This window comes from Caenorhabditis briggsae, assembly GCF_000004555.2.
Source record: "Caenorhabditis briggsae complete genome, chrIV, whole genome shotgun sequence".
Classification (NCBI taxonomy): Eukaryota; Metazoa; Nematoda; class Chromadorea; order Rhabditida; family Rhabditidae; genus Caenorhabditis; species Caenorhabditis briggsae.
Genome location: NC_013487.2, coordinates 9,417,702 through 9,440,824, shown reverse-complemented (window position 1 = coordinate 9,440,824; position 23,123 = coordinate 9,417,702). Strand labels below are relative to the sequence as shown.

Genomic DNA, 23,123 nt, shown 5'->3' with positions numbered 1-23,123 from the left:
CACATGCTCGAAAACACAAGCCAAGGTGAAAGAATCGACGATGCTCATGAAAACATAGAGGAACACAGAAAAAACATTTATTTTGTTTTTATTTTTGCGAAAAAGAACGAAGGATATATATATATATATATATATATATATATATACGTCTTTAAAAAATGGGAAGTTACGAAAATGAGTATATTTGTGTTTTTCTTCAAATACGGACCAAAGTTGTAAACAGAAGGTAATTAAATGAAGATATAATATACTTGTTATACAACTTTTACGAAGAAAAAACAGTGTGGAGGAACAGAATATGTATAGGATGTGCAATTCAATTACAATTACTGAAAATGCATTTTCCAAAAGATTAAAGAATACGATTTCAGTAATCAACGCTTTTTATGGTTTTCTTATTTGCAGCGACCACAATTTTGCTATCTTTCCGTTTTCGAAATGCCGGATGAGTCAAGTAGAATACCCAGGGAGCTGCACATAATTCCAGATCAAAACCAAACGGACGAATAACAACCAGATACGTAGCGACGTCATAATCAATCAAGAATGCTCCCTGAATTGATGTTACTATAGATATTCGTTGATTCCGAAATCGCATTTGGTCCAAACATAAAGACTTACTAGAAAGATAAGGTGTGCTATGTATGCAGATAACATTGCAAAAGTCGTAATTGATAAAGATATTTCAATTGTCCGATTTTTGTTAATTTGACTTGTTTGTGAAGAACTTTGAGACAACGATTTCAATTCTCTCAGCTTTCGATATAAAATCCAATTCAGAATCAAACAGACCGTCAGCCAAACCGCAGAGTTTAAAACTGTAAATGGAGCGCCCATCATCTGAAAAATATAAAAACTTCGAAGTTTTTCATTCCCACAGGTTCATACTCCTCTCCATGAGTTTATAATGTGCACATAAACAGCTCCCAATTTATACGGAGCGAAATGTTGCCTGCAAACTCCTAGTGCTGGGATCAGATATAAATTAAAAAGTAGAGGCCAAATATGAATTAGAGGTATACTGTACTTTAATATTTTTGTATTTATCTGGAATCACAATTAAAATTAATTTTTCTAGATAACTTCATCCTCACGTCATTGTGTCGATTTGGTAAATAAGTAATAACTAGACGAATAATAGAAAACAAAACCGGATAGAGCATAGCGCAGTAATTAAAATAAGATTGTGATATGAAAAGAATTTTCAGAAATTCGTTGGGTTCTTGACGATAACACCAGGATGTCATCATGCCAGTCGACGGGACGCGCATGACAAATAAGTCAGCGAGAAAAAAACCAATGTTCTGAAAATGATCCTAGTAATCAGTTAACTGCATAAAATAAACTCACTGAGAACTGAGAGAGTACCAGAACTATGAAGACATGCCGATTGAAACTTGGATCTTTCTTTCTGAATACATTTCGCAAAAATTTTCGAATGATTCGAAATACGATAATAAATGTTGGAATGATATAAACAAACGGAGCAAAAGCTAGAAAACAAGTGATTGTGTAGGGATTGAATTGGAAATCAGTGTAACTTGAATTCAAATTGACAACAATTCCCAATTCCTTGTTACTCATATTCGATGAATGAAGGAAGTTATATAGACTAGATTGCAGGAACCTCCAGTCAATCAAATCAGTATCGGCCTAATTGAATTTGATTGAATTCCAATTACTTAGTCAGAATATTATGAATGGTTATTCTTTTATTTTTTTCATAATCTTTATTTTTCAGTTTTTCCTCTTTTTCTCTTATTGTCACAGATCTTTGGGTTCAAAAAGTTTATAAGAGACAATGAATCAATTTATTTAATTGACCGTTAAGAAAAAATATCCATTGAAAATTGAGGAATTTAAATAGTAGTATGAAGTGTCCTGACTCTTGAAACTTCGTTTGAAAACAGCTTCTTCTTGAATGCAGGATGAGTCAAATAGAATATCCAAGGAACAAGAACAGTATCACAGTCATTACCGAAAGGACGAAGAGCAACTACATATGTAGATAATGGAGGATGTATTATAAACATAATCTGAAAAGTTTCTTTATTTTGTAAATTCCTTCTTTGTGCTCACCACAAAAATCAGATTGGTAATGTAAGCAGACAACATAGAAAGCGTTGTAAAAGTCAGCGAGGATTCAGCTCTCTGCAGTTTGACACTTTTTCTTTTATTTCTAATTGTCTTCAATTTCCCATAAAGTAAAATATTGGCTGCTGTAGACAAGACCAGAAAGAATACAACGTTTAAAACCAGTAGATTAGCCAGTTTCAGCTGTAAATTTAAATTTTGGGAATACATATTTTAGAGAAAATTACATTGAACCAATTTCCACTGAAAAATATATAAATAGCTCCGAACTGATATGGACCAAGAAGTTGTCGACAAAATCCAAGAGCCGGTATTAGAGTGAATGTGAATAGGAATGGATAAATAAACACACAGGGTGTCGAGAATTTGACAATTTTCTCACAAATCTGAAAATTTCTCATATATTTATGTCTAGAAACGTTTTCTGTGTAACCTCTTTATGCTTATTGGGGTAATAAACTGGGACAAGTCGTAATAATGATAACAAAAATGGGAACAGCATGGATGTATAATTGAAGTATATTGAAAAAAAGAAGATAACTTTCAAAAAATGATTGGGTTCTTGTGATGCACACCAAGATGTCATGATTCCTGTAGATGGAAGTCGGATAGTGAAATAATCAAAGACCATATAATAGAATCCCTGAAACTTGAATTGTTTCAGATGAAAGAATTATAATTATAAGCAAGGATATAAGCAAGGATTCATATAAGCAAGGATTCCTACCATCAATTGTGAGAGAACAATCACAAAAAATACATGCGGATTCATGAGTTCATCTCTTTTTGTGATCAATTGTCTACAGTAGACTCTGACAATTTCAATCATAACGAAAATTGTTGGAAGAAGATAAATAAGTGGAATGGATGCGCATAAAACAGGAAGTGTAAACCAATCGAATTCATAATTGATATATCGGAGGTCTCCTTGAATAGACACATTATTCATTTTTTATTCAGCTGATTCTGAAAACTCAAGTCAGATTAATAATGCAGTTCGAATGAAACCAAATCATAATAGAAAACGCATAAGACGAAAGATTATTTTCTCCGAAAGGCGACAGGTGAGAAATAAAAAAAGAAGTCCTAAAGCAAGAGAGTTGAATGTTAGTGCACCATTCAACTTCCAATTAGTTCTTCAACTTTCTCTTTTTCGCGGCATTTTGTCTCTCATTCTCAGCATTTAAATTTAGCCAGACGCCAATTTTTTCATCTAATTCTTATGACGTTTTTAACAAAGCTTTCTTTACGGAGCAAGTTTGAAGAGTTCAAAAATGGATGCGACCTCAGTATAGAATTTGGGAGAAGATAGAAACGCTGTGATTATTCGTCACGCAGTCTCCGATTTTCTGAATTATCACTATTTTACCATCCTGTATGCGTCTCTGGCGCTTCAAACAGCGGGTTGGTGCGCTTTCGGCACAATTTCATCTATTTATTTTGCTGTTGAATACTCATGAAAACCAAACTGTTGTAGTGACCAAAATGATATTTATAAATTCTACAGTAAATACTTTAAGTTTCAGGTTTTTTCGGAGACCAAATTTAGATACGAATTACTGCAGTACTTTCCTTTCTGCCAATTGGAGATATTTGAACTTTGGAAAGCAAGAATTTTCGAGACTGTTACTGCCAGTTTGTTGTCAGGCTTGTAAATTCTGCACAGAAATTGAGAGGGTTTGGATGGGTATTGGTCAGGTATAGCGGGGTATGGTCAGATGGGATGAACTCTTCGGTAGACGGGTGCTCTTCGTGGACGACGGACCCGCGAGAATCTTTCCAGTGTGGATTAGTCTCATGTGAGAACATTACTTCAAAGTATAATACATAGAAGTTGAAAAAGAAACGACATCAGGCAAAACAGTTTTATTCTATTAGGCACCAGGACGGAAAATGAAAATTTGTCTAACTATCTTTTTTCGGAAAACAGGATGTGTGAGATAAAAAACCCAAGGAACGACACAGGTAACCAGATCATTTCCAAATGGACGGAACATTATGGCATAATAGAGATAGTCTGGGAAGAAGAATCTCGAAATCTGAAAATATTATGACTAAATTATCTTTTTAGTGTCAGACATACCAAGAAAATTCCGTTGGAAAGAAAAAAGAAAATCATAGAAAAAGTCATCAAAGTCAACGATCGTTCTTCTTTGTAAGAGAATTGAGATCTGACACGGGCTGATAGTGAACACCTTGCTTTTATCAGTTTCACAAGAAGAATCCAATTATTTATCATGGATGCAGTCATCCAGAAACCAGTAATGAAGAGTAGTAAGCGGCTATTGGCAAGCTGGAAAATAGTTGAAAATCTTTTCGAGAAACGAAAATCTGACATACTCCAAATAAAGTATTTTCTATTCTGAAAATAATTGCACCGAATGGGAACGGATGTTTTGCCGAACTACAGTAACCTAGCGCAGGAAACATGAAAAATGTAAGAAGAAATGGATAAAAAAGAAGGAAAGGCAGGAGAAAACGAAGAAGTCGTCCATTGAGCTGTAAAAAAGATATTTTGAAGCACTGATTATGGTTGATTACGCTCTTATGTCTCGTTGGATATAACAACAAAATGAGTCGCATTGTAGAAACAGCACATGGAAAAATCATCGCAGAGTAATTTATATGATATTTGAAAATGAAGAACGCTGTCAGGTATCGATTTGGTTTCATTCTTGCACACCAGCTAGTAAAAATACCAGTTGTGGGAAGACGGATGAAAAAGAAATCAGATATGAAGATGATTAAAGACTGAAATAATTACTGATTGTGGTTCTGCTTGATCAAATATCTCACCATAAAACTAGACATAGAAATTACAGTAAACAGCTGAATATTTTCATTTCTGTCCTGAATTGCAAAATACAACTTTACAAGAGTTCTCAGAATAATAACAACAGTGATAGGAATATAAATAATAGGAACGAAGAGAAGATACATTGGAAGTGTGAAGAATGAGAACTCGAAATTCGTAAATGTCGCATTTCCATGAATACCAACTGCAGACGACTCCATAGTCAAGTCGATAGAAAGAACAATGTAAAGGAGAAGTGATTATTGGAAAAATCTAGAATATCGAAAACATCGAATAACCTTTTCCAACTGTTTTCCGATTTATCATCACTTCATTGAAGGAGGAAGAAAAAGAAGAATAAGATAACGTGCCTAAACTGAAAACAAGAAAAACTTAACCTATAATTTCAATATGAAAAACATGGAAAATCTAAAATCTAGCCAAAGTGTTGTTAGGTTTTTCAGATAGATCAAACGAAAATCTTATCAAAATTATACATTTATCATTTCAAGAAATCACTGATCATAATGAGAATTTAAATTTAGAGTTTTATAAACATCACTTGTGAAACTGGCATTTTCTAGAAATGTAAACTCCTTCCAATAATCAGTCTTTATGCAAACAACTGAGCTTTGAAATATTAGGTTGGCTAAAAAATAATGCGGGTTTTTACGATCAATTAATTTTATTATAAAAAAGGAAGTAGACAATATTAATCCAAAAGGTATTCTCCATCATTATCAATAACTTGTCGCCAACGTCCGTGCAAAGAGTGGATTCCATTGTGAAAGAACTCCGCCGGCTGCGACTCAAAGTAGGCGACCACCCATTTTTCGATTTCATCGCGGCTTTTGAAGTGCTTCTCTTCGGCTAATGAATGTTGCATCGATCTGAATAAGTGGAAATCGGAAGGTGCCAAATCAGGGCTATATGGCGGATGCCCAAGTACTTCCCAGCCCAGTTCCTCGATTTTCTGCTGACGCTAACAGGTACACTGTAGTAAAATTATCGTTAGTCTCGACGCGATAGCTTTAAATTGAACTGCTGAGTCTTACGGTTTTGGACCTGCATTCCATCAAAAAAAATGCGGGAAAAAAAATATTTCGAAAAACGTTCCGGAAAAAAACACCGTGTCGTGAAGGAACTTTGTCGTTGATGTATCCACACCTAGACGTCTCAACGCTTGCTGAACTTGATCCAATTGACGTTTGTAGAGATCAGCAGTGACAGTTTGACCCTTTTCCAGAACTTCAAAATATACAAGACCCTTGCTATTCCACCATACACATAGCATTACTTCCTTCCCGTGTGTCTCTGGTTTCGTAGTTGTTTTGGCCTGTTCTCCGGTAGACAACCATTGTCTCTTTCGAATTAGTATTATCGTATTCAATCCATTTTTCATCCGACGTGACGAGGGAATCAAAAAATCGCCTGTTCTTCGAGCGATGGAGGAGAGTTCCGCTGAGGGCGACGCGTGCCGCCTTGTTCGCCGGGAGAGATCATGTGGGACAAATTTTCCGCACTTGTTCGACTTTCCTATTCCGTGCAAATTGTTTTCAATAGTGCCATGTGTACAAGAAAACTGTGCTGCAAGATTTCGAGTCGTTTGACAAGGATCCGATTCGATTGCGTTCCTCAAGAGTTCGTCGTCAATAATTTCTGGTCGACCGGTGTGTTCATGGTCTTCCAAGCTTTCATCACCATTCCGAAAACGCCCAAACCAGCGTTGGCATTGACTCTCCGATAGAAGATTATTTTTGAATACTTTTGGCAGAGCACGATGAGCTTCCGTAGCGTTTTTACCCAACTTGAATTCGTACCACAAACAAACTCTCATGCGAATTCTTTCGGATGACATTTTCTGAAAAAAAATTATTTATTGAAAAAACAGAATAAGTAACCAACTTTATATATGAAACGATGCGCAAAGAAATGGCCTTTCGAATAAAAAAAATGAAAAAGCAAAAATGTTTTGGGGGAAGAGAAATACGCCACGACAAACGCGCCACGCATTATTTTTTAGCCAAAAATAGAAAATAGATTCAGCATACAGTACACAATATATCAGTATATCAGCAAGATCCAAAAAACTAATATGATATTCTCATCCTTTTCGTGGCATCCCATGAAGCTTATGGTTCTCCGACCCAACTCTTCCGATTACTTCACAACTGTTATACATGTTTGAAATTCTATCACAAGTCATGTAAAATACTTTTTTTCGAGTTTGATGTTTTTTTCACTTTAAGTTTAACTCGTTATTGAGCACCCTCTCCTCAATCCCGTTCTCTGGTGTTATAGAAGTCTAATCCCAAAATTTCAGCTAAAAATCTTCATTCAATCCCGAGTTACAGACCCTTTTGTACCAGACCTCCATGTACTGACTTTCTCCTCATTTTTTTGCGGTGCGCAGAAAAGTGGGAGGGGTTTAGAACCTTGCATCCTTTGTGGAAGCAATAGATGGGAGTGAGAAAAGGGCGGCTTTTCGTTGCCTGTCGCCTCCTTCCCGTGTGGTCTCCTTCCTATTGTTTTAATGAATTGTTCTATGAAAAATGAGAAAACAGACGTTTTTCATTATAAGGCCGTCGGTAGAATTTTTTAATTATGATTAATCTTAGTGGCAAATTTTGTGTAGAATCTTGTGGTGAAAAGAAAATCGGTGGCGCTCACCTGTGTCACCGTCAAAACTTCCAAAAACCAAAAATTTTGAAAGTTTGGAATTTTCGGATGAGTATTAAAACTACTTAGAGGTATCCAATCTTTCTGAAAATTGGCAGAGGCATACACAAAACTTAGTTTTATCATAATATGCAAAAAAAAAGTTGGGGTCATCGCTGAAATTTTTTATGAATTTTAGCTGGAACTTTGGCTGAAAATTGTGAAACAATGGCGTCGGTAGAATTTTGATTTTACTTCAAAATCCACTTCCTTATTTCATAAACTACCAGAATCCACAAAAAAATCCGGTGGCGCGAACTTCCATCAGTCCCACTCCTATTTTTCGAAGTTTTCGAATCAAAACAATGAAGTTATCAAAACACTGATAATTCCATTCGATTTTTCGCAGTCGATTACATAGGGACAAGTTCTAACCTTAAAAATAATGAGTTTCTAACGCCCGGTACAAGACTTCAAAGATGGACTTCGGAAAAAGGGAGAAAAATTTGTTCGCCCCGTCCCTTTTCATTGCGGCGCCTAATTACAGTTAACTCAACAGAATGAAAACTAATACTTGAATTTATTGTTCCCATGTATTCCAAGAGGTGTTTTTGATGGCTCATCCCTCAATAAACTTTTTGAAAAAGTAAAAAATAAGCTGGAGAAAAAGATAATTGCTTTGTTGTTTGTGCAACATACATCGGTGATAATTACTAGTTTTTTGGGTGCAGCTTCCGTACACATTGATATTCAGACACCGATTTACACGGAAGTACTCTCAAGAGATGTTATTTGAATTCGATTGAGTTGAGTCACCGTCTGAAGATTTAAAAGGACAAGAGTAGATTTTTCAAGAGACCAAGAGAGATAACTATTTTCGGTGAAATCATAAAAAAAGGATGAAGCTAGAGATTGTAACCTTCTTGATTGTTCAATTTATTGTCTGAAAATCACTCAAATCCATAAATTCAAATCGATAAAAAGGGGGAAAAGCTAGAATTTGTAACAAGTTCATTCGAATACATATTGAAATGTTTAAGAATCAACTTAAGACTGGAGTTTTTCGTTTTGGTTAACATGAATCACATTATTAGTTTTTCTTCTGAAAATCGGATGAGTGAGATAGAAAACCCATGGACAGATGCACATATCTAAATCATTTCCAAATGGACGAAACATGATTACGTAGTACGTTGAATCGCCTCCTAGTTGATAGCTTATCTGAAATTAGAAAACAGTTTTCGGAGTATTCAATCCTATCTCTTACCACAACTAACGAACTTGAAACATAAGAAAAAATCATTGAAAAGGTGGTAAAGGTCAAAGAGACTTCTGCTTTGTATGATTTTTTGGATCTGCCGTTGTGACAAAAAGATGACTTTAGACGAGCTAGTTTAATTAACAGAATAGAGTTATTGATAAGACTAGCTGCCATCCAGAGCATATTGTTCGCAACAAGAAAGTAGCTGTTTTTCAGCTAAATTTGGAAGGAATATTAGACAAATCACTGAATAATAAACTTACTCCGAAAAGAGAGTTTTGAAATCCAACAAGTACCGATCCAAAAGGAAAAGGACCTCTTGCCTGGGAACAATAACCAACGGCTGGAAACATGAAAAAAGTGCTAAAAATAGGATAGATAAAAATCATTGGAATAGCAATACGAAGTAGGGTTCGATTGATCTGGAAATAATTATGTTTAAAAAATGAACCAATCCCTATCTTAAAAGTTCCAGATGTATTTTTGTATTTCATTACCTTCATTTGGTTCTGAGGATATGCAATCAGAATCAATCTCATAGTGGACACGAGAAAAGGAAACACCATACTTGCGTAATTTACATAGTAGGTCGCAGTATATAAAACAATCAAGTAATGATTTGGTTCAACACTTGCACACCAACTTGTGAATACTCCAGCCGTAAAGAGTCGGACGAAAACGAAATCAAGGATGAAGAACAGAATACTCTTAAAATTAGTTTAATGGTGATGTTTGCTAGCTTTATAGCCAAAGTTTGCGAATCTACGCTTTCTGGGCCCAGATCCTCAAGATTCCCAATTCTCACAGTCGAAACCAGTGCGACAGTACACTTCTAGCGCGTCGAGATAATGTGTTTTTCAGAAAACCGCGCCAAATTTTTTGCGGGCCTCGACGCCCTATAAGTGTGCCGTCCCATTGGTTTCAATTGTGCGACTTGGGAATCTCGGGGATCTGGGCGTCACTTTGGAGTGCTTTCTGGGCCCAGAAATCCTAGATTTAGGAACTTTGAACGTAATTGTTGAAAAGGTGTTGAATGCACGTATATTCATGATAATTATAGTTACTTACCACAAAATATGCGATTGAGATTGCACTGAAAAGAGGAACATTCACATTTTTATCTCTCATTCCGTACAGTAATTTAACAAAGATTCGAAGTATAATGATAATTGTAATTGGCACATAGAGAAGTGGCAATGTAAGCAGAAACATTGGGAGGGTGAAAAATGAGAATTCGAAATTGATGTAACTTTCATTTCCATGTATACCAGGAACTGGAGGAGTATACGGTACAGCAGGAGCCGACATTCTCAAAAATAGAAAGAAGAATAAATGAGTCTGAACGGGGCGGAGAGCCAACTAGAGACGAGGTTGTAATTAGTCTGGATGCTGAAATCACAAATTATATCTCTCGTATCACGTTGTGAAATATTCGAAGAAACGTTTTCAAGATCTCACAAATTTTGAGATTGGTAGTGGATACATATAATTTTGTTTGGAAAGAGTGTGCACATTTGTTGAACTTGGTGATAAACAACTCGACAAAGATTTTTGGAATCATGTTGGCAGATTTAGTAAAGAACAGTATTTAAGAGTGATGGGTGAAACCTATTTTTCCCAAATCCGTCAAACGGAAAAGGAAATGGAAGTCGGAAGGTTCTTTTTCGGGAAACAGAAAGGGAAACGGAAAAAATATCAAATAACTTCTGGAAAACGAAACACAGAAACCGAAACGGAACGAAAATTTCTTTTTTCCGTCGATTTCAGGATTCTTTTCAGCTAACTCGAAAAACCCCTTAACGAATTGAAGTTTAACGGCCAGAATTGCGCCACTTTCTATGATTGTTTCGAACGAGTTCTTATTCAATTTTTTCGTCGTTTTTAAAATTTTCCGTTCCGATTCCGCTTTAAAAAAAAACTGGGAAATTTTCCGGAAAACGGAAACGGAAACTCCTTCTACTGGTATGGAAGTTAAACAGATAGCCTAAACCTAATTCAACTAACCAAAGATGGGCATTTTCAAAAAAAAAACGTTTGATCTCGTTATGCAAACAATTTTCGAGAGTGTGAAAGGGTGAAATTTGGATAAACTAATTTCAAAATTTCGAAAATCCGGAAACCTCCAATTATCCCGAGACATTTTGATTGCTCGTCTAAAAGTGATGTATGCGATTAGAAGTGCACTCGGGACAACTTCTATTTTAAGAAATACGCAAGAAGCATTGGGATTCATTAGAATCAACAAAGAGGTATTGTCTTTGTTTTGCAGGAGATTTTGTAGAATATTACTGAAAACAGAAGATAATAAACAAAAAATGTGTTTTGTCAACAAAAAAAAATACTTCGAATCGAACAAAAAATATATCTCCCAATATTCTTATTTGTGAATTGAGAGTGGACTCAAAACGCACGAGAATCGAGATAATAAATCCAGGAAAGAAACATATTTTAGGTTACTGTAGTTGTCGTTGTGGGACCTTCGATCACGGCCACCAGATTTTCTCCTCCACAGCTCCGATTTGTGCAACAGAATAATAGGTATTTAATTTTCTCAGTTTCAATAGCAGAAATGTCTTGAATCTCATTAACCTTGGAAAATGTAAATTTTGTCTCTTCGATCTGTTCATTCTTCTTCTCCATTTACTTTTTGGGTGCAGATACGTTTGGAAACTGAATGTTAAGGTTTCACAACGTGTAGTTCATGAACCAATAAAGTATCCATGTGATAGTGTTTCTGAAGGTTGATTGCATTTTTCCGATAACAGATACTGTCTTGAGACAGAGAAGAAAAAGGAAATAGGTAAACTATCTCTGTCCATATTGTTTCTTTGAGTTCATCTTTGATGGTATTTAAAAATGAAAAAATAACAAATTTTGAGTAGCATCATGTCATTCTTTCCTACTGTTTTTAGATTTGTTGTCTTCCACACAGCACTGTATTCCAGTTTTACTTTCTTACGCTTTCTATTTTCTTCCATTTCAGTTGAGAAAGTTAACATTCTCAACAAATTATGTCACGAAAATTGCAGATGCCGGAAAACTATCCGTCGTTCATTGTTGATGCGTTCACCTCAAAAAGCTTCGCAGGAAATCCGGCAGCAGTCTGTCTAATCCCTCAGGTATTAGTTTTCATAATCCTTGTCCACACTCTGTTGTTCTTAAGGTTCTAAAAGATGAAGCATATTTAAAAGTAGCAGCGGAGTTCAATCTTTCTGAAACTGCGTTTCCCGTTCCAATCGGTCCATTTGATTTCAAACAATGTTCTCAATTTTCTCTTCGCTGGTTCACTCCGAAAACCGAGGTTCCATTGTGTGGGCATGCAACACTTGCCACATCGCATGTTCTTTTCAATGAAATCGGAAATGTTAACACTGAAATCAAATTTGACACTCAATCCGGAGTTTTGATTGTAAAGAAGGATGAATCTGGGAATGTAGAAATGGATTTTCCTGAATACGATTTGACATCGATCAAATTCAATGATACCCCAAATCCACTTCATGGAATCTTATCAGAAGTGAGGTTTACGAGTTTCATTCACAAAAAACGTTTTCAATTACAGTTCGAAGCCCCGCCATTTTTATTGAACATCATCAAATGTGCCGTTCCAGCTGAGGTCAGTTTTTCTTCTCTAATTCGTTAAAAATTAGTTTCAGATGTCAATTGAATCCGTTGTGTATTCTTCGAAATCGAAAAAATTAGTCATAGTGGTTGATCCAGAAACCACAAAATTCGAATTAGAGTCATTGAAAACTGACAATTCGAAAATGTTGGAACTTCATGATGGTAGCTTTGTCCGAGGACTGGCTATTACTTTTTGCCCATCAAATCCATTGACTCAAGGATTCACCGATTCATCAAACGAACCATATGACTACGTCTGCCGATACTTTGCTCCATGGGTTGGAATCGATGAAGATCCAGCAACTGGTTCTGCTCAATGTGTGATGGGACCATTCTGGTCAATTATGTTGGGAAAACACGAGTTGTATGCTCTTCAGGTCTTTTTATTTCTGATTATATTGTAAAGAAAGAAATACAAACTGTTTTAGGCATTCCCTGGGCGTGGAGCTCAATTTCGAGTACGTCTTCGCGACGATCGTGTTGTCTTGAACGGACCATCTGTGACAATTCTACGAGGAGAAATCGCTCTAAATCATTATTAAATTTCATTTTTATCGATTTTACTGATTTGTGATTCTTTATAAATTCTCGATTTCTTCTTCATCCCCTTTTTGTGTTTGTTTTCATCAAATCAAATGCAATGGCAGAGTCTTCGGAAAGTTAAACACAACGACTACAATTCTCCTTTTCACATGTTTTCCTTCTTGTGACCAACTACTGTTGACCCCATCATGTCCTTCATCTTTCTCGTTTCTCTTTCCCTTTTTCTAAACCTTTTGCAAAAGAGAAAATCACACTAACAGAATCACAAATTGTCACGAATGACTGAACACTATCCATCCTATATTGTCGATGCTTTTGCGAAAAAACGGTTTTCTGGAAATCCAGCAGCAGTTTGTTTGATTCCTCAGGTAATTTAACATTGTTCAAATTTTTCCAAAGTTTTATTTTCATTTTCAGGTCAAGAAAGATGAAGAGTACTTAAAAATCGCCTCCGAACTGAATGTGTCTGAAACAGCATTTCCAGTTCCAATTGGTTCTTCAGACTTCTCAAAGTGTTCTCAATTTTCTCTTCGCTGGTTCACCCCAACAGCCGAAGTACCTTTGTGTGGACATGCAACACTTGCCACGTCGCATGTTCTGTTCAATGAACTCGGAAATCCAAATCAAGAAATCAGATTCAATACACAGACAGGAATTCTCGTAGTCAAAAGAGATGATGCTGGAAATGTTGAATTGAATCTGCCAGAATATGATCTAACATCCATCAAATTCCATCATACAGTAAACCCATTGCATGGCGTTTTCTCGGAATTCAAAGCACCACACTTCCTTTTCGATATTGTCAAATGTGTGGTTCCTACGGAGGTTTGGATGGATTATATTGAATTCAGAAGAAAATTTAAATTTCAGATGAGTATTGAAGCATGTATGTATGCAGCAAAACCTCGAGTTCTTGTAGTTGTCGTCGATCCTCTTACAACAAAATTCGAGTTAGAAGCTGTCAAAATTGATGTTCCGAAAATTCTTGAAATTCAAAACAATGGGTTCCTGCAAGGAATCGCTCTGACCCTTCGCCCGAAGAATGCACTAATCCAAGGATTCACTGATTCCTCTGATGAACCATTCGACTACGCATGCCGATATTTCGCTCCATGGCTTGGAATAAATGAAGATCCGGCTACTGGCCATGCACAGTGTGCAATGGGCCCACTTTGGTCAAAGATAACTGGGAAAAAAGAGTTATACGCTTTACAGGTTTTCCGGAAACTTCATTTTCAATTCTAAAGTATGAATTTTTAGGCATTTCCAAATCGCGGAGGATTGTTCCGTTTGCGATTTCATGATGGTCGAGTCATCCTGAATGGTCCATCTGTAACAGTGCTTCGAGGAGAGATCACATTAGATGAACCTACTTTTTACTGAAATATTTTTCCTTGAATATTTAAAAATAAATACAATTTTATGGAAATCACAAATCACAAGAGAGAAAAATGAGAATTTTTCAAGACAAACACTTAAGGGGAGGGGGTAAGAGTAGAAATAAAAAGGGACCCGCAACTAGTCATAACTCGCAGAACTGAATCACAAATACACAAGGAAAATGGGGTGGTGACTATGGAACAGAAAAATCAAAACATGGAATTTTTTCAAATGATCATGGAAAACAAAATTATGTTAGTAAGTAAAAATGATAAATTAAAAATAAGTTAGGTTTCGAGTTTGGCATATCGCATGCCGTTTCGGTATTCGTGACTATTGTCTGTGGCATTGTTCGCTTCGAGATTTGCACTCTGCCATTCGGATTGACCAGCAGCAGCTCCACCGGCTCCCGATGCACCTCCAAGTCCTCGAATCTCCACTTCCGGTCCTGAAACACAATCCCAATATTGTTTCTAATATCAAAAATTAATTTCAAACCTCCCCATGGTTCGCCATAAGCAGGATTCTCAAACGCCACCGTTGGTTGATTGGGATCATTCCTTCGGCCGATGAACTTTCCAAATGGATACGGTAGTTCTCTTCGTTTGCCAAGAACCGCAAGTCCAGCAATACAAATACCGAAAACAACAAGAATCACAATGATCCAGAAGGCTGATGAAGATCCTTTAGCAGATGGAGAGCGATTGGAATCCGAATCTTTGGGGACTGCAGCATAAGTGAGAGGACTGTTTCCAAGAGCATTAGCAGCAAGGATTCCAACTTCGTAGTCTTCTGATGTGTCCAGTTCAATTTCAATCTGAAACGAGAAAATGGATTTCGTATCATAACTACCAAAAAGACTCACATTCTGTTGAACAGTTTTCAGTTTATGCCAGTCGTCATCCTGCGCATTGTTTGTCTTTCTATAGTAAACGGCAAAGTATTTGTAGTCTTTCGTCAATGGATAATCCCATTCAACATTCACTTTTCCTTCAGAAGATTTGACTCGAACATTCGAAACTTTGGTTGGAGCATGTTCATGACTTTTAACGAAGCAAGACATAATTGAAACTGCGTGATCAGAGCAGTCGACATCTTTTGAGAAACTGTCTCCAGAGCACAATGGGAGACATTTCGGTGTAACTCCACTAGCAATACAACAATCTGAGTGATCGCGGATGTCAGAAGCGCACTTCAGGAGAGAAGTGGCAAATCTGGAGCAGTTTTGAGTTTTCGCAGAAAGAGCAACACGGCCAATGTTACAGGCTTGTAAGCAGTCTCCTGTGATTCCTTCATCTTCGCAACATTGAAGAATCATTTTGGGATTGACTGGAAGGGTTTCCGTTGTGAAAATCACTTCAGATGATGCCTCAACTGGCTCAGAGTCTTCAGAAGTGACAACACATTTGTAGATTCCTGCATCGTCTTGTTTGACCTTGCGAATCTGGAACCATAAATATAACTATATAAATATCTTATTGTAATACTTACTCTCCACTTGGCAACATATCCCGCTTCGGTCTGTTTGACATTCAAAAATCCACGTGTCGCCTTCTTTCCATCCTTTTCAAAAGAAATCTTTGGGTCCAGTCCTCCTCCACGATAGATGCATTCGATTTCAACAGATTGATCATCAAGTACTCGAATCTTGTCCTTCTTCATTGTTACAGACGCCTTTCTTTGCAACACCAAATGTTTCATTGCCACATGTTGTCTTCCATCCGTATCTGATACTGCACAGGTGGCAGTGTCTATTGACTCATCAGCTTCTGTATCTAGAATCACCCAGAAAACGCCATGATCGTTTTGAACGACTTGGTGTCCGACAGTTAAATCAATATTCAAATGCTTTTTGGCGTTTGGAAGTGAGCAATTGACGGTGATCTTCTCTCCTGGCATGAGTACTCCATCCTTATGATCTGGTTCTATTGTGATGACTGGTTCCGGAAGTCCCAATGAATCTTTTTGAGCCAGAACTGTGATAATCGAAGAACTGCGACTAATTTTGTCTTCTTCTTTGGCCGTCACATATACGTAAAAGAGAGCATCTTTTCTCAAATCTCTCATCACAACCCAAGTGTTGTTAGTCTTCAAAGTGGTCCAAGTGGAGCTGTGCTCTGTTTCCAAATAGTAAAGTGTATACTCAATTGGATGAGATACAGGATCGTTGTTTCTACGGACTGTGACACGATTCCATGTGACATTTACACGTGGTCCAGAATTCCAGGCAACATGAAGTCCATCCGGAGCGACTGGACGATCTCCGTCGTACACTTGGGCAGGTCTAGTTACGAAACTGACATTCCATGATGGTGGACCTTCTCCTTGTAAATTGATTGCCGTGACTCGTACAGAATAATTTGTAGCCGATGATAGATCAGAGAATCTATAAATATCAGCTGTACTATTTACTGTATTGACGAGAGATCCATTGCTTGCGAAAAGTTGAACACGGAAAACAATAACATTCGCTTCGACATCTTCCCATGTGATGGTTGCTGAATCCTTCGTGATAGAAGTGACTTCAAGATCTCGGACAACAGCCGGAAGGGCAAGATGGAGTCCGTTGAAACAAGTACGGTATTTAGGAACCTCGGCAAAACACTCATCCGTAGAGACTGTGAATGGATGCATACAGGCGGTTTGGCATGGCTTTGATACATCTTCCCTCATGCAACATCTCAAATGATCATGTCCTTCGGATGCACATTGAACCCAGATATTGAGATTCTCCTTGCAATCTTCTCCAAGTGTGGAATTGTATTGGCAACTGTTCATGCACTTTTCTGGCATCTTCTGATCCTTGCAACATGATGTGAATTCTTCCGAAGAATGTGTACCGTCATGTGGACAACAGTAAGAGAGATCCGAACCGGCACCAGTACAACGGAATCCATTTGGACATGGATTCACGTTATCACAAATCATCACACGCCCATCATTCATATAAATCGGTTCTCCAATTGTGCACAAAGGTGGTCGAGTGGTTGGAAGAGTTGTGAATAGTTTAGCGGTTGATGGAAGTGATGTTCCATTAGTAGAATGAGATTGAAGAGTGAGAACGTATTCTGAATCCGGATCCAATCCAAGTTCCACGTGTGGGCTCTGAACATTATGCACGGTGCGAACCGGCTCTCCATGTTCGTTTTTGCGAATGAACATAGTGTAGTTCTCGACGAGATGGGCGTTAGAATCAGGTTCCGTCCAATGTACCGTAACACTGTGTGCTGTCAAGTCGGAGATAGTAACGTTTCCAGGAGCAGATGGATGTGTCTCATATCCTTGACGAATACATTGATAGATTGCTTGAAGATCCAGATTAAGGCACAGAACTGAATGCACTCCAAGCTCTTTTGTACTTCCAGAACAGATTTCTAAACAATCGTGTTGGACACCCTTCTTCAGACAGCAATCTGTATGGTTTCTTCCGTCAGCAATACATGGGGATACTTTGGGCCATTCGGCACGGCAGGTAGTGGCAATTGTGATTGTAGAGAACGATGACGGGTCTTCAGCAACATTACACATTTTGGAAGAGCAGAATGATGAGACGTTGGCAGCAGTACAACATTCTGAAAATTAGATTCTTGTTTTTGTGCAGCTGAATTTTGGGATCTTACTCATTGCATCTGGCAAACTTGCATTATTCTTGACCATATGAACATTTGTCGATGCGATGTTGCGAACAGATGGAACACTTGTTCCATATTCATTTCGAGCCGTTACATAAACAATATAGCGAGTTGCAGATCGGAGATCCGGAAGAGTGACACATTTGTCCGTAGTGTTAATATTTCGGAATGCGAACTCTCGAATCGTTGTAGAATTGGTAACATCATCTCTAGTCACAATCACCATAGTCGATCTCTTTTCACGAACTGCAACCTTGATTCCATCTGACTCAAAATCAACATCTCGTTTGCCACGTGGAGCAATTGTTGAATCCTTGACAACTTCTTCTGCGTCATCTTCCTCTTGTTGATATTCGTCTTCTTGGATATCTCCAATGTCCGAATAGTCTCCAGTAAGAAGAGGAAGACCCCTGAAATTTTAGAACAATGGATTACTGTAAAATTTGCAACAACAACAACTCACATGTCGCCTCCTAGAAGTGGAAAATTTGGAATCTCTTTGTAATAAACAGCATAGTCGAGAATCGGGAACATCTTGTTGGATTCGTGTTTCTCAGGTTCTTGCCAGCAAACAGATAACTTGTCATGATCGACTGGATTCACTTCGATAGAAGTTGGTGGATCGGGATACGGTACTGAAATTGAAAACCTGCGATTCTCATAGTTCATAGTTTCTTTGGTACTATTGGAAACATGCGGGGACTTTTATTCTCGGGACACTACAAACATGCATAACAAAAAAAGGACCACAGCAGAATGCAATATACAAAACAAAAAATGAAATAGGGGATCTATCCACGGACAGGTTTGTCAATCATGAATGCCGATAGATGGGCGGCTGCACCACCGCCACGAGCCGAGGACAAACCCCCTTTCTCGTTCGATAACATACGGTAGGCACGATCCAGGCAAGAAAAGATCTCTGGAAGGTAGTAGAGGCAGAGACGATGAGAACGACGAAGCATCTGGAAGTCTCCGGAGCAGAAATCATAGCAGAAACTTGGCACTAGTTGAGTTTTGCAGCAATGAACATGGGAACGAGTTCCTCCTTCAGTGGCACATGAAAGGAAATGTTTGTAGTCGTCAGTTTTGCAACTTGTGGGGTCGAAATGATGTTGATCCATCTCGGATGGTTTACACATTCCTCGGCACAATGGAGAGATTCCTTTTTCTTGGCAACATTCGGAATGGTCGTAGGAAATATTTTCATGGAATCCTCCCTTTAGACCGGACTCTGAAAATGTATCATATTGAAATGATAACAGGAGCTTGGAATTTTGGTTGTGCACAATTACCCGGACTTCAAAAAAGCGGGTCTACCATAATACCTGTATTAGAAGGGCATCTTAACTTTGAGCCGATTTTTATCGGTTCCTGTCAAAAATATAAAAAAAAGTTGTCAGCTGATAAATTGTTTATCATAATATCAGAAGCGTTTGGTCAGTTGGCATATTTTTAGTATCTTGCATAAGAGTTGAGATAATTGAGCTCAAACTTGACAGTATTGGGGCACCTCTAATACAGGTTTTACGGTATTTTTAAAGATACATAAGTATTTTGGAAGAACGAAAATTCGTAGGAATATATTTAATTTTATGTTTGAAACAACTTTGACCAGCGATAACTAGGCTCAAAGATGATCAAACAAATTGGAACTTAGTTAGTTTACAGATTAGTTTTTTGAATTTTTGCACTCTGAATTTGAGCCTAGTACAACGCTTCACTCAAATTGTATGCTAGGACAAACTTGACTCCGTTCGGAGCCACAATATAGAAACTGTAACGTAACCTACCAAGAACTTCCACTTGAAACTCGAGTAATTCGGATTTGTTTCCCAACTGACAGCGGTATCTTCCAGATTCATCAAATGTCAGATTCCGTAAAACCAGTGTGAATTCCTCTCTTCTACACGAGCAGCACTGGTTATCCACACAAGAATACCCTTCTCCACATGGTTTCGAATCATCACACTCTCCGGAACAGCCTTTTTCATAGTCAACCTCAATGGAATGTTGGAACTTGTATGCTTTTTCGGAAGTCGTGTTCAAGAATTGAGATCCTTTGGAAATCTGATTTCCATCCTTATACCAAATGACATCATTCGAGCAGGTGTTTAGAACACACTGAAGTTGAGTTGCAAAACCTTGAATAACAGTTAAGAATCCTTCATCGTCAGTGGTCAGGTGTGGTCCATCAGATCCTTTTTTGGCGGTTGACGTCGAATTCGAGGTGTCTAACCCAGCTGACGATGACAGAAAGGCAAGAAGGAGGACGGCATGACGCCACCTCGGCATGGCTGTAAAATTGAAAAAAATGTATTGTAGACGTTATTATTGTTACGACGGAAGAGGCCTGTGAAAATGTGAAAACAAAAAAGACTGACGAGAAGACGAACGGAAAGAGAAAGGGTGGGTAATTGAGAAAAGGCAACAACTGTTTTAAAACGTTTTTCAAGTTCAGGTTACTTCTTGTTTTTTCTGAAGGAATCAATCTTTTCAACTAGAGAGCTAGTAGTCTTCTTTCTAGTGGTTTTAAAGAAACTTAATCGAATTTTTGGGCGACAGGTGAAGTGAAAACTGACGACATTTCTATGAATAATTAATATGAGAGATATTGACCCTATAGGAGAAATATAAGAACAGAACTCTCTCACTCAAAATTCATGTGACTACCTAAACAAGCGCCAGGAAAAGGGGACACAAGGAGGTAATGTAACATTCTGAAGATAGACATTGCGGTGAGAATAAAAAACTTTTACAAAATATCGAGATGGGCGATGCGAATCGGGTCGATACAGGTAGAAGAAAATACAAGGGAAAGAAGGTCGAAATGAGAGAGGCAGAGAGAAGAAAAGGCCCACTTTGAAAACGGATCGTTCGACCTTGGCACATACCGGGAACATGGATAACTAATCAACTGAGGTCTACGATGGGGAGGTCAAATTTTTTTGAAAAGGAAAAAAGGATAAATCAATTTGTATAGAAAAAAAGTTCCTACCATCGAAAGGGCACTGGAATGAGAAAAATTGTAGATTATCAAAAATTCTGTTTTTAGCCTAGATATGTCCCCCATCTACCAGGATTCATCTACATAAACCGCAACAAACAGAGAGTAGCTAAATACCAATTATCTCAATTGGAATCTCGCACAGCATATGTTCGTGTACGTCTACCTAAAGACTACCTCTGTCTACCTAAAGAAGGGATTATCTCGAATAAATCAATAGTTTTTTGGAGCAGAGGATAATCAATATGCGTATTTAGATAGCCAGAAAACAATATTGAATGAATACCTTGTTTAAACCAGTAAACCTATTTTGTATGATTATCACAAAAAAAACAAAACAGCTGATAATGTAGAATCTGGGATAACATATAACAGGTACACCGAATGGGTGATCAAAGAGGGTTTGATAAATCACTTTGGGGCTACTGGAGACCGACATTTGTGAATGTTTGGACAGGAAGACGACGACAGAAAGTGACATACTTTTTGAAACGGGTAGTGGATAAAAGAAGAAGAAAAAGAAAAGGAGGAATTGAAAATTAGGGGTGAACGAAGGAATGAATGAATGTATGGAAAAATAGAAGAAAAAACTTATTAGAGTTAGTAAAATTCGAAGACGACGTTCACTTCATGATGTACATTTTAGCAGGTTTAGATACTTCTGTTTCCGGAATTTCGTTATGGTTGCGTTCAAACAGAGTGCTAATTCAGTACAGATTTCTATTCATTTTCTTTCCTTAACTATCATTCCTTCCAAGAAGTTTTTTCCCGCCTGGAATTTTTTCAAGAGAACAAAACAATCGTTGCCCGAAACCACTCACACCAACATTTAGAAAGCTTGTGATGGGGAAAATATCAAAGACTATAGTATACAAATAGAAAAAAACATGATATCCGACAGGCGGTTTCTGATAACTGGAAAATTCACACCGCGCATTTAACCAGGAAAAGAGCTCCTTCTTTGTTCGTTCTCGCGTCGCGGTTGCTGCTCTCCGCGCAGCATTCGGCTTATTTGTTGTTTTGGGGTGGAGAAAACTTGAGAGTAGCGCACACGAGTTCCCTCTGGTGGTGCCGAGCAGACACGCAGACAATGTTGTTCTCCCTGCGTCTTCTAATCCATGCATTTTCTTGTTTATTTTTTTTGAGGGGGCAACAGCCAACAGTGGCATATTTCATATGGGAGACCGGATTAGATTAACGTGTTTCCATAGAAACTCATTCCAGGCGAGACCTTCCACTACCGTAGGTAGTGCAGAAAAAGAGCAGATGATGAGTACGAATAGATAATACGATATTTGTCTGCAGGATTCTCATTTCTAGATGAACATCATTAGATTCCCAAGAAACAACATTGTGAAGCAAGTTCCATTCAGTCTTTTCCACTACCATTCCCACGACGGAAGGTCGTAATAAATTAAACTAAATTAAATTAATCGGGAACACTACTGCCAAACTTCCGTTGGTTTCCTGATATTATCTATCTATCAGCTTCTTTTTATAGTTTTTCATAATGAAGATCGCTAATTATTGTGTATTTGCAATTTAGATGATTTTCCAGTGGCTTCCTCTTTTTCTATGTCCTTCTCTTTTTCAAAACTCCTTCTCCAATTCCTCTGTTCATTTCCTCCTTCAAAGAAAAAAAAGAGAGGGAGTGCGCGAAAGTGAGAGAGCGCAGACAGGGAAGTCGCCGGTACGACACTCCGTTCGTACTTGTGCGCTTTGTTTAGCGAGTTTGATTTTCGTACAAATTTTGAATGAAGCTGTAATTTTGTTCGTTCGTTCCTCTTCACGCTCTCCCACAGAACATTTCCGAACTGCAAATTAATTTTTGATCTACAGAAAAAAAAGTTTGGCGCGATCACAATTGCAGGTCTAAAACCATAATTTTAGAATTTTTTATCTGATTTTGTGAAGTTCCAAGATGATTCAAATAATTCTTAAAAAATTAATTAGTGGTTATAGATTCATGTATGGTTCTTTTCCGGAAGAAAAAATGTCAAAAATGGTCATTTTTGAAAGTTTTTTACAGGAAAAATATATCTCCTCTTTCAGTTTTTGACATTCCTAGGAGTTCTATAGCTCAAAAAAACCGCAATTATTTTCTCTAAATTTTCTATGAATGAATTTTTA

General features: G+C 37.6%; 8 protein-coding genes across 8 annotated transcripts; 2 read left to right on the top strand and 6 right to left on the bottom strand.

Moving 5' to 3' along the window:
* Positions 1-367: 367 nt before the first annotated feature.
* Cbr-sru-19 lies at positions 368-1,584 on the bottom strand (the record flags this gene model as incomplete). Its single annotated transcript, XM_002633626.1, has 5 exons — positions 368-553; positions 622-840; positions 889-1,047; positions 1,095-1,304; positions 1,351-1,584. 5 exons carry the CDS (start codon positions 1,582-1,584, stop codon positions 368-370), a joined length of 1,008 nt encoding a protein of 335 aa, XP_002633672.1.
* A 275-nt stretch (positions 1,585-1,859) lies between these two features.
* Positions 1,860-3,043, bottom strand: CBG03348 (the record flags this gene model as incomplete). The annotated part of the gene is made up of 5 exons (XM_002633625.1): positions 1,860-2,036; positions 2,080-2,277; positions 2,322-2,480; positions 2,528-2,737; positions 2,822-3,043. The coding sequence occupies 5 exons, from the start codon at positions 3,041-3,043 to the stop codon at positions 1,860-1,862; spliced, it is 966 nt and encodes a 321-aa protein (XP_002633671.1).
* A 925-nt stretch (positions 3,044-3,968) lies between these two features.
* Positions 3,969-5,109, bottom strand: CBG26387 (the record flags this gene model as incomplete). Its single annotated transcript, XM_045235708.1, has 4 exons — positions 3,969-4,133; positions 4,178-4,387; positions 4,435-4,845; positions 4,891-5,109. The coding sequence occupies 4 exons, from the start codon at positions 5,107-5,109 to the stop codon at positions 3,969-3,971; spliced, it is 1,005 nt and encodes a 334-aa protein (XP_045098197.1).
* Positions 5,110-8,593: 3,484 nt separating this feature from the next.
* On the bottom strand, positions 8,594-10,115 carry Cbr-sru-27 (the record flags this gene model as incomplete). Its single annotated transcript, XM_002633624.1, has 5 exons — positions 8,594-8,767; positions 8,814-9,023; positions 9,071-9,229; positions 9,305-9,514; positions 9,876-10,115. 5 exons carry the CDS (start codon positions 10,113-10,115, stop codon positions 8,594-8,596), a joined length of 993 nt encoding a protein of 330 aa, XP_002633670.1.
* An 854-nt stretch (positions 10,116-10,969) lies between these two features.
* On the top strand, positions 10,970-12,973 carry CBG03344 (the record flags this gene model as incomplete). The annotated part of the gene is made up of 5 exons (XM_045235707.1): positions 10,970-11,056; positions 11,837-11,926; positions 11,971-12,423; positions 12,464-12,808; positions 12,860-12,973. The coding sequence occupies 5 exons, from the start codon at positions 10,970-10,972 to the stop codon at positions 12,971-12,973; spliced, it is 1,089 nt and encodes a 362-aa protein (XP_045092364.1).
* Positions 12,974-13,252: 279 nt separating this feature from the next.
* CBG03343 lies at positions 13,253-14,357 on the top strand (the record flags this gene model as incomplete). The annotated part of the gene is made up of 4 exons (XM_002633622.1): positions 13,253-13,342; positions 13,392-13,799; positions 13,845-14,189; positions 14,235-14,357. 4 exons carry the CDS (start codon positions 13,253-13,255, stop codon positions 14,355-14,357), a joined length of 966 nt encoding a protein of 321 aa, XP_002633668.1.
* A 284-nt stretch (positions 14,358-14,641) lies between these two features.
* CBG03342 lies at positions 14,642-18,655 on the bottom strand (the record flags this gene model as incomplete). Its single annotated transcript, XM_002633621.2, has 6 exons — positions 14,642-14,802; positions 14,853-15,171; positions 15,220-15,798; positions 15,846-17,926; positions 17,975-18,396; positions 18,450-18,655. 6 exons carry the CDS (start codon positions 18,653-18,655, stop codon positions 14,642-14,644), a joined length of 3,768 nt encoding a protein of 1,255 aa, XP_002633667.2.
* A 122-nt stretch (positions 18,656-18,777) lies between these two features.
* Positions 18,778-20,281, bottom strand: CBG03341 (the record flags this gene model as incomplete). Its single annotated transcript, XM_002633620.1, has 2 exons — positions 18,778-19,220; positions 19,780-20,281. The coding sequence occupies 2 exons, from the start codon at positions 20,279-20,281 to the stop codon at positions 18,778-18,780; spliced, it is 945 nt and encodes a 314-aa protein (XP_002633666.1).
* Between the last annotated feature and the right edge of the window lie 2,842 nt (positions 20,282-23,123).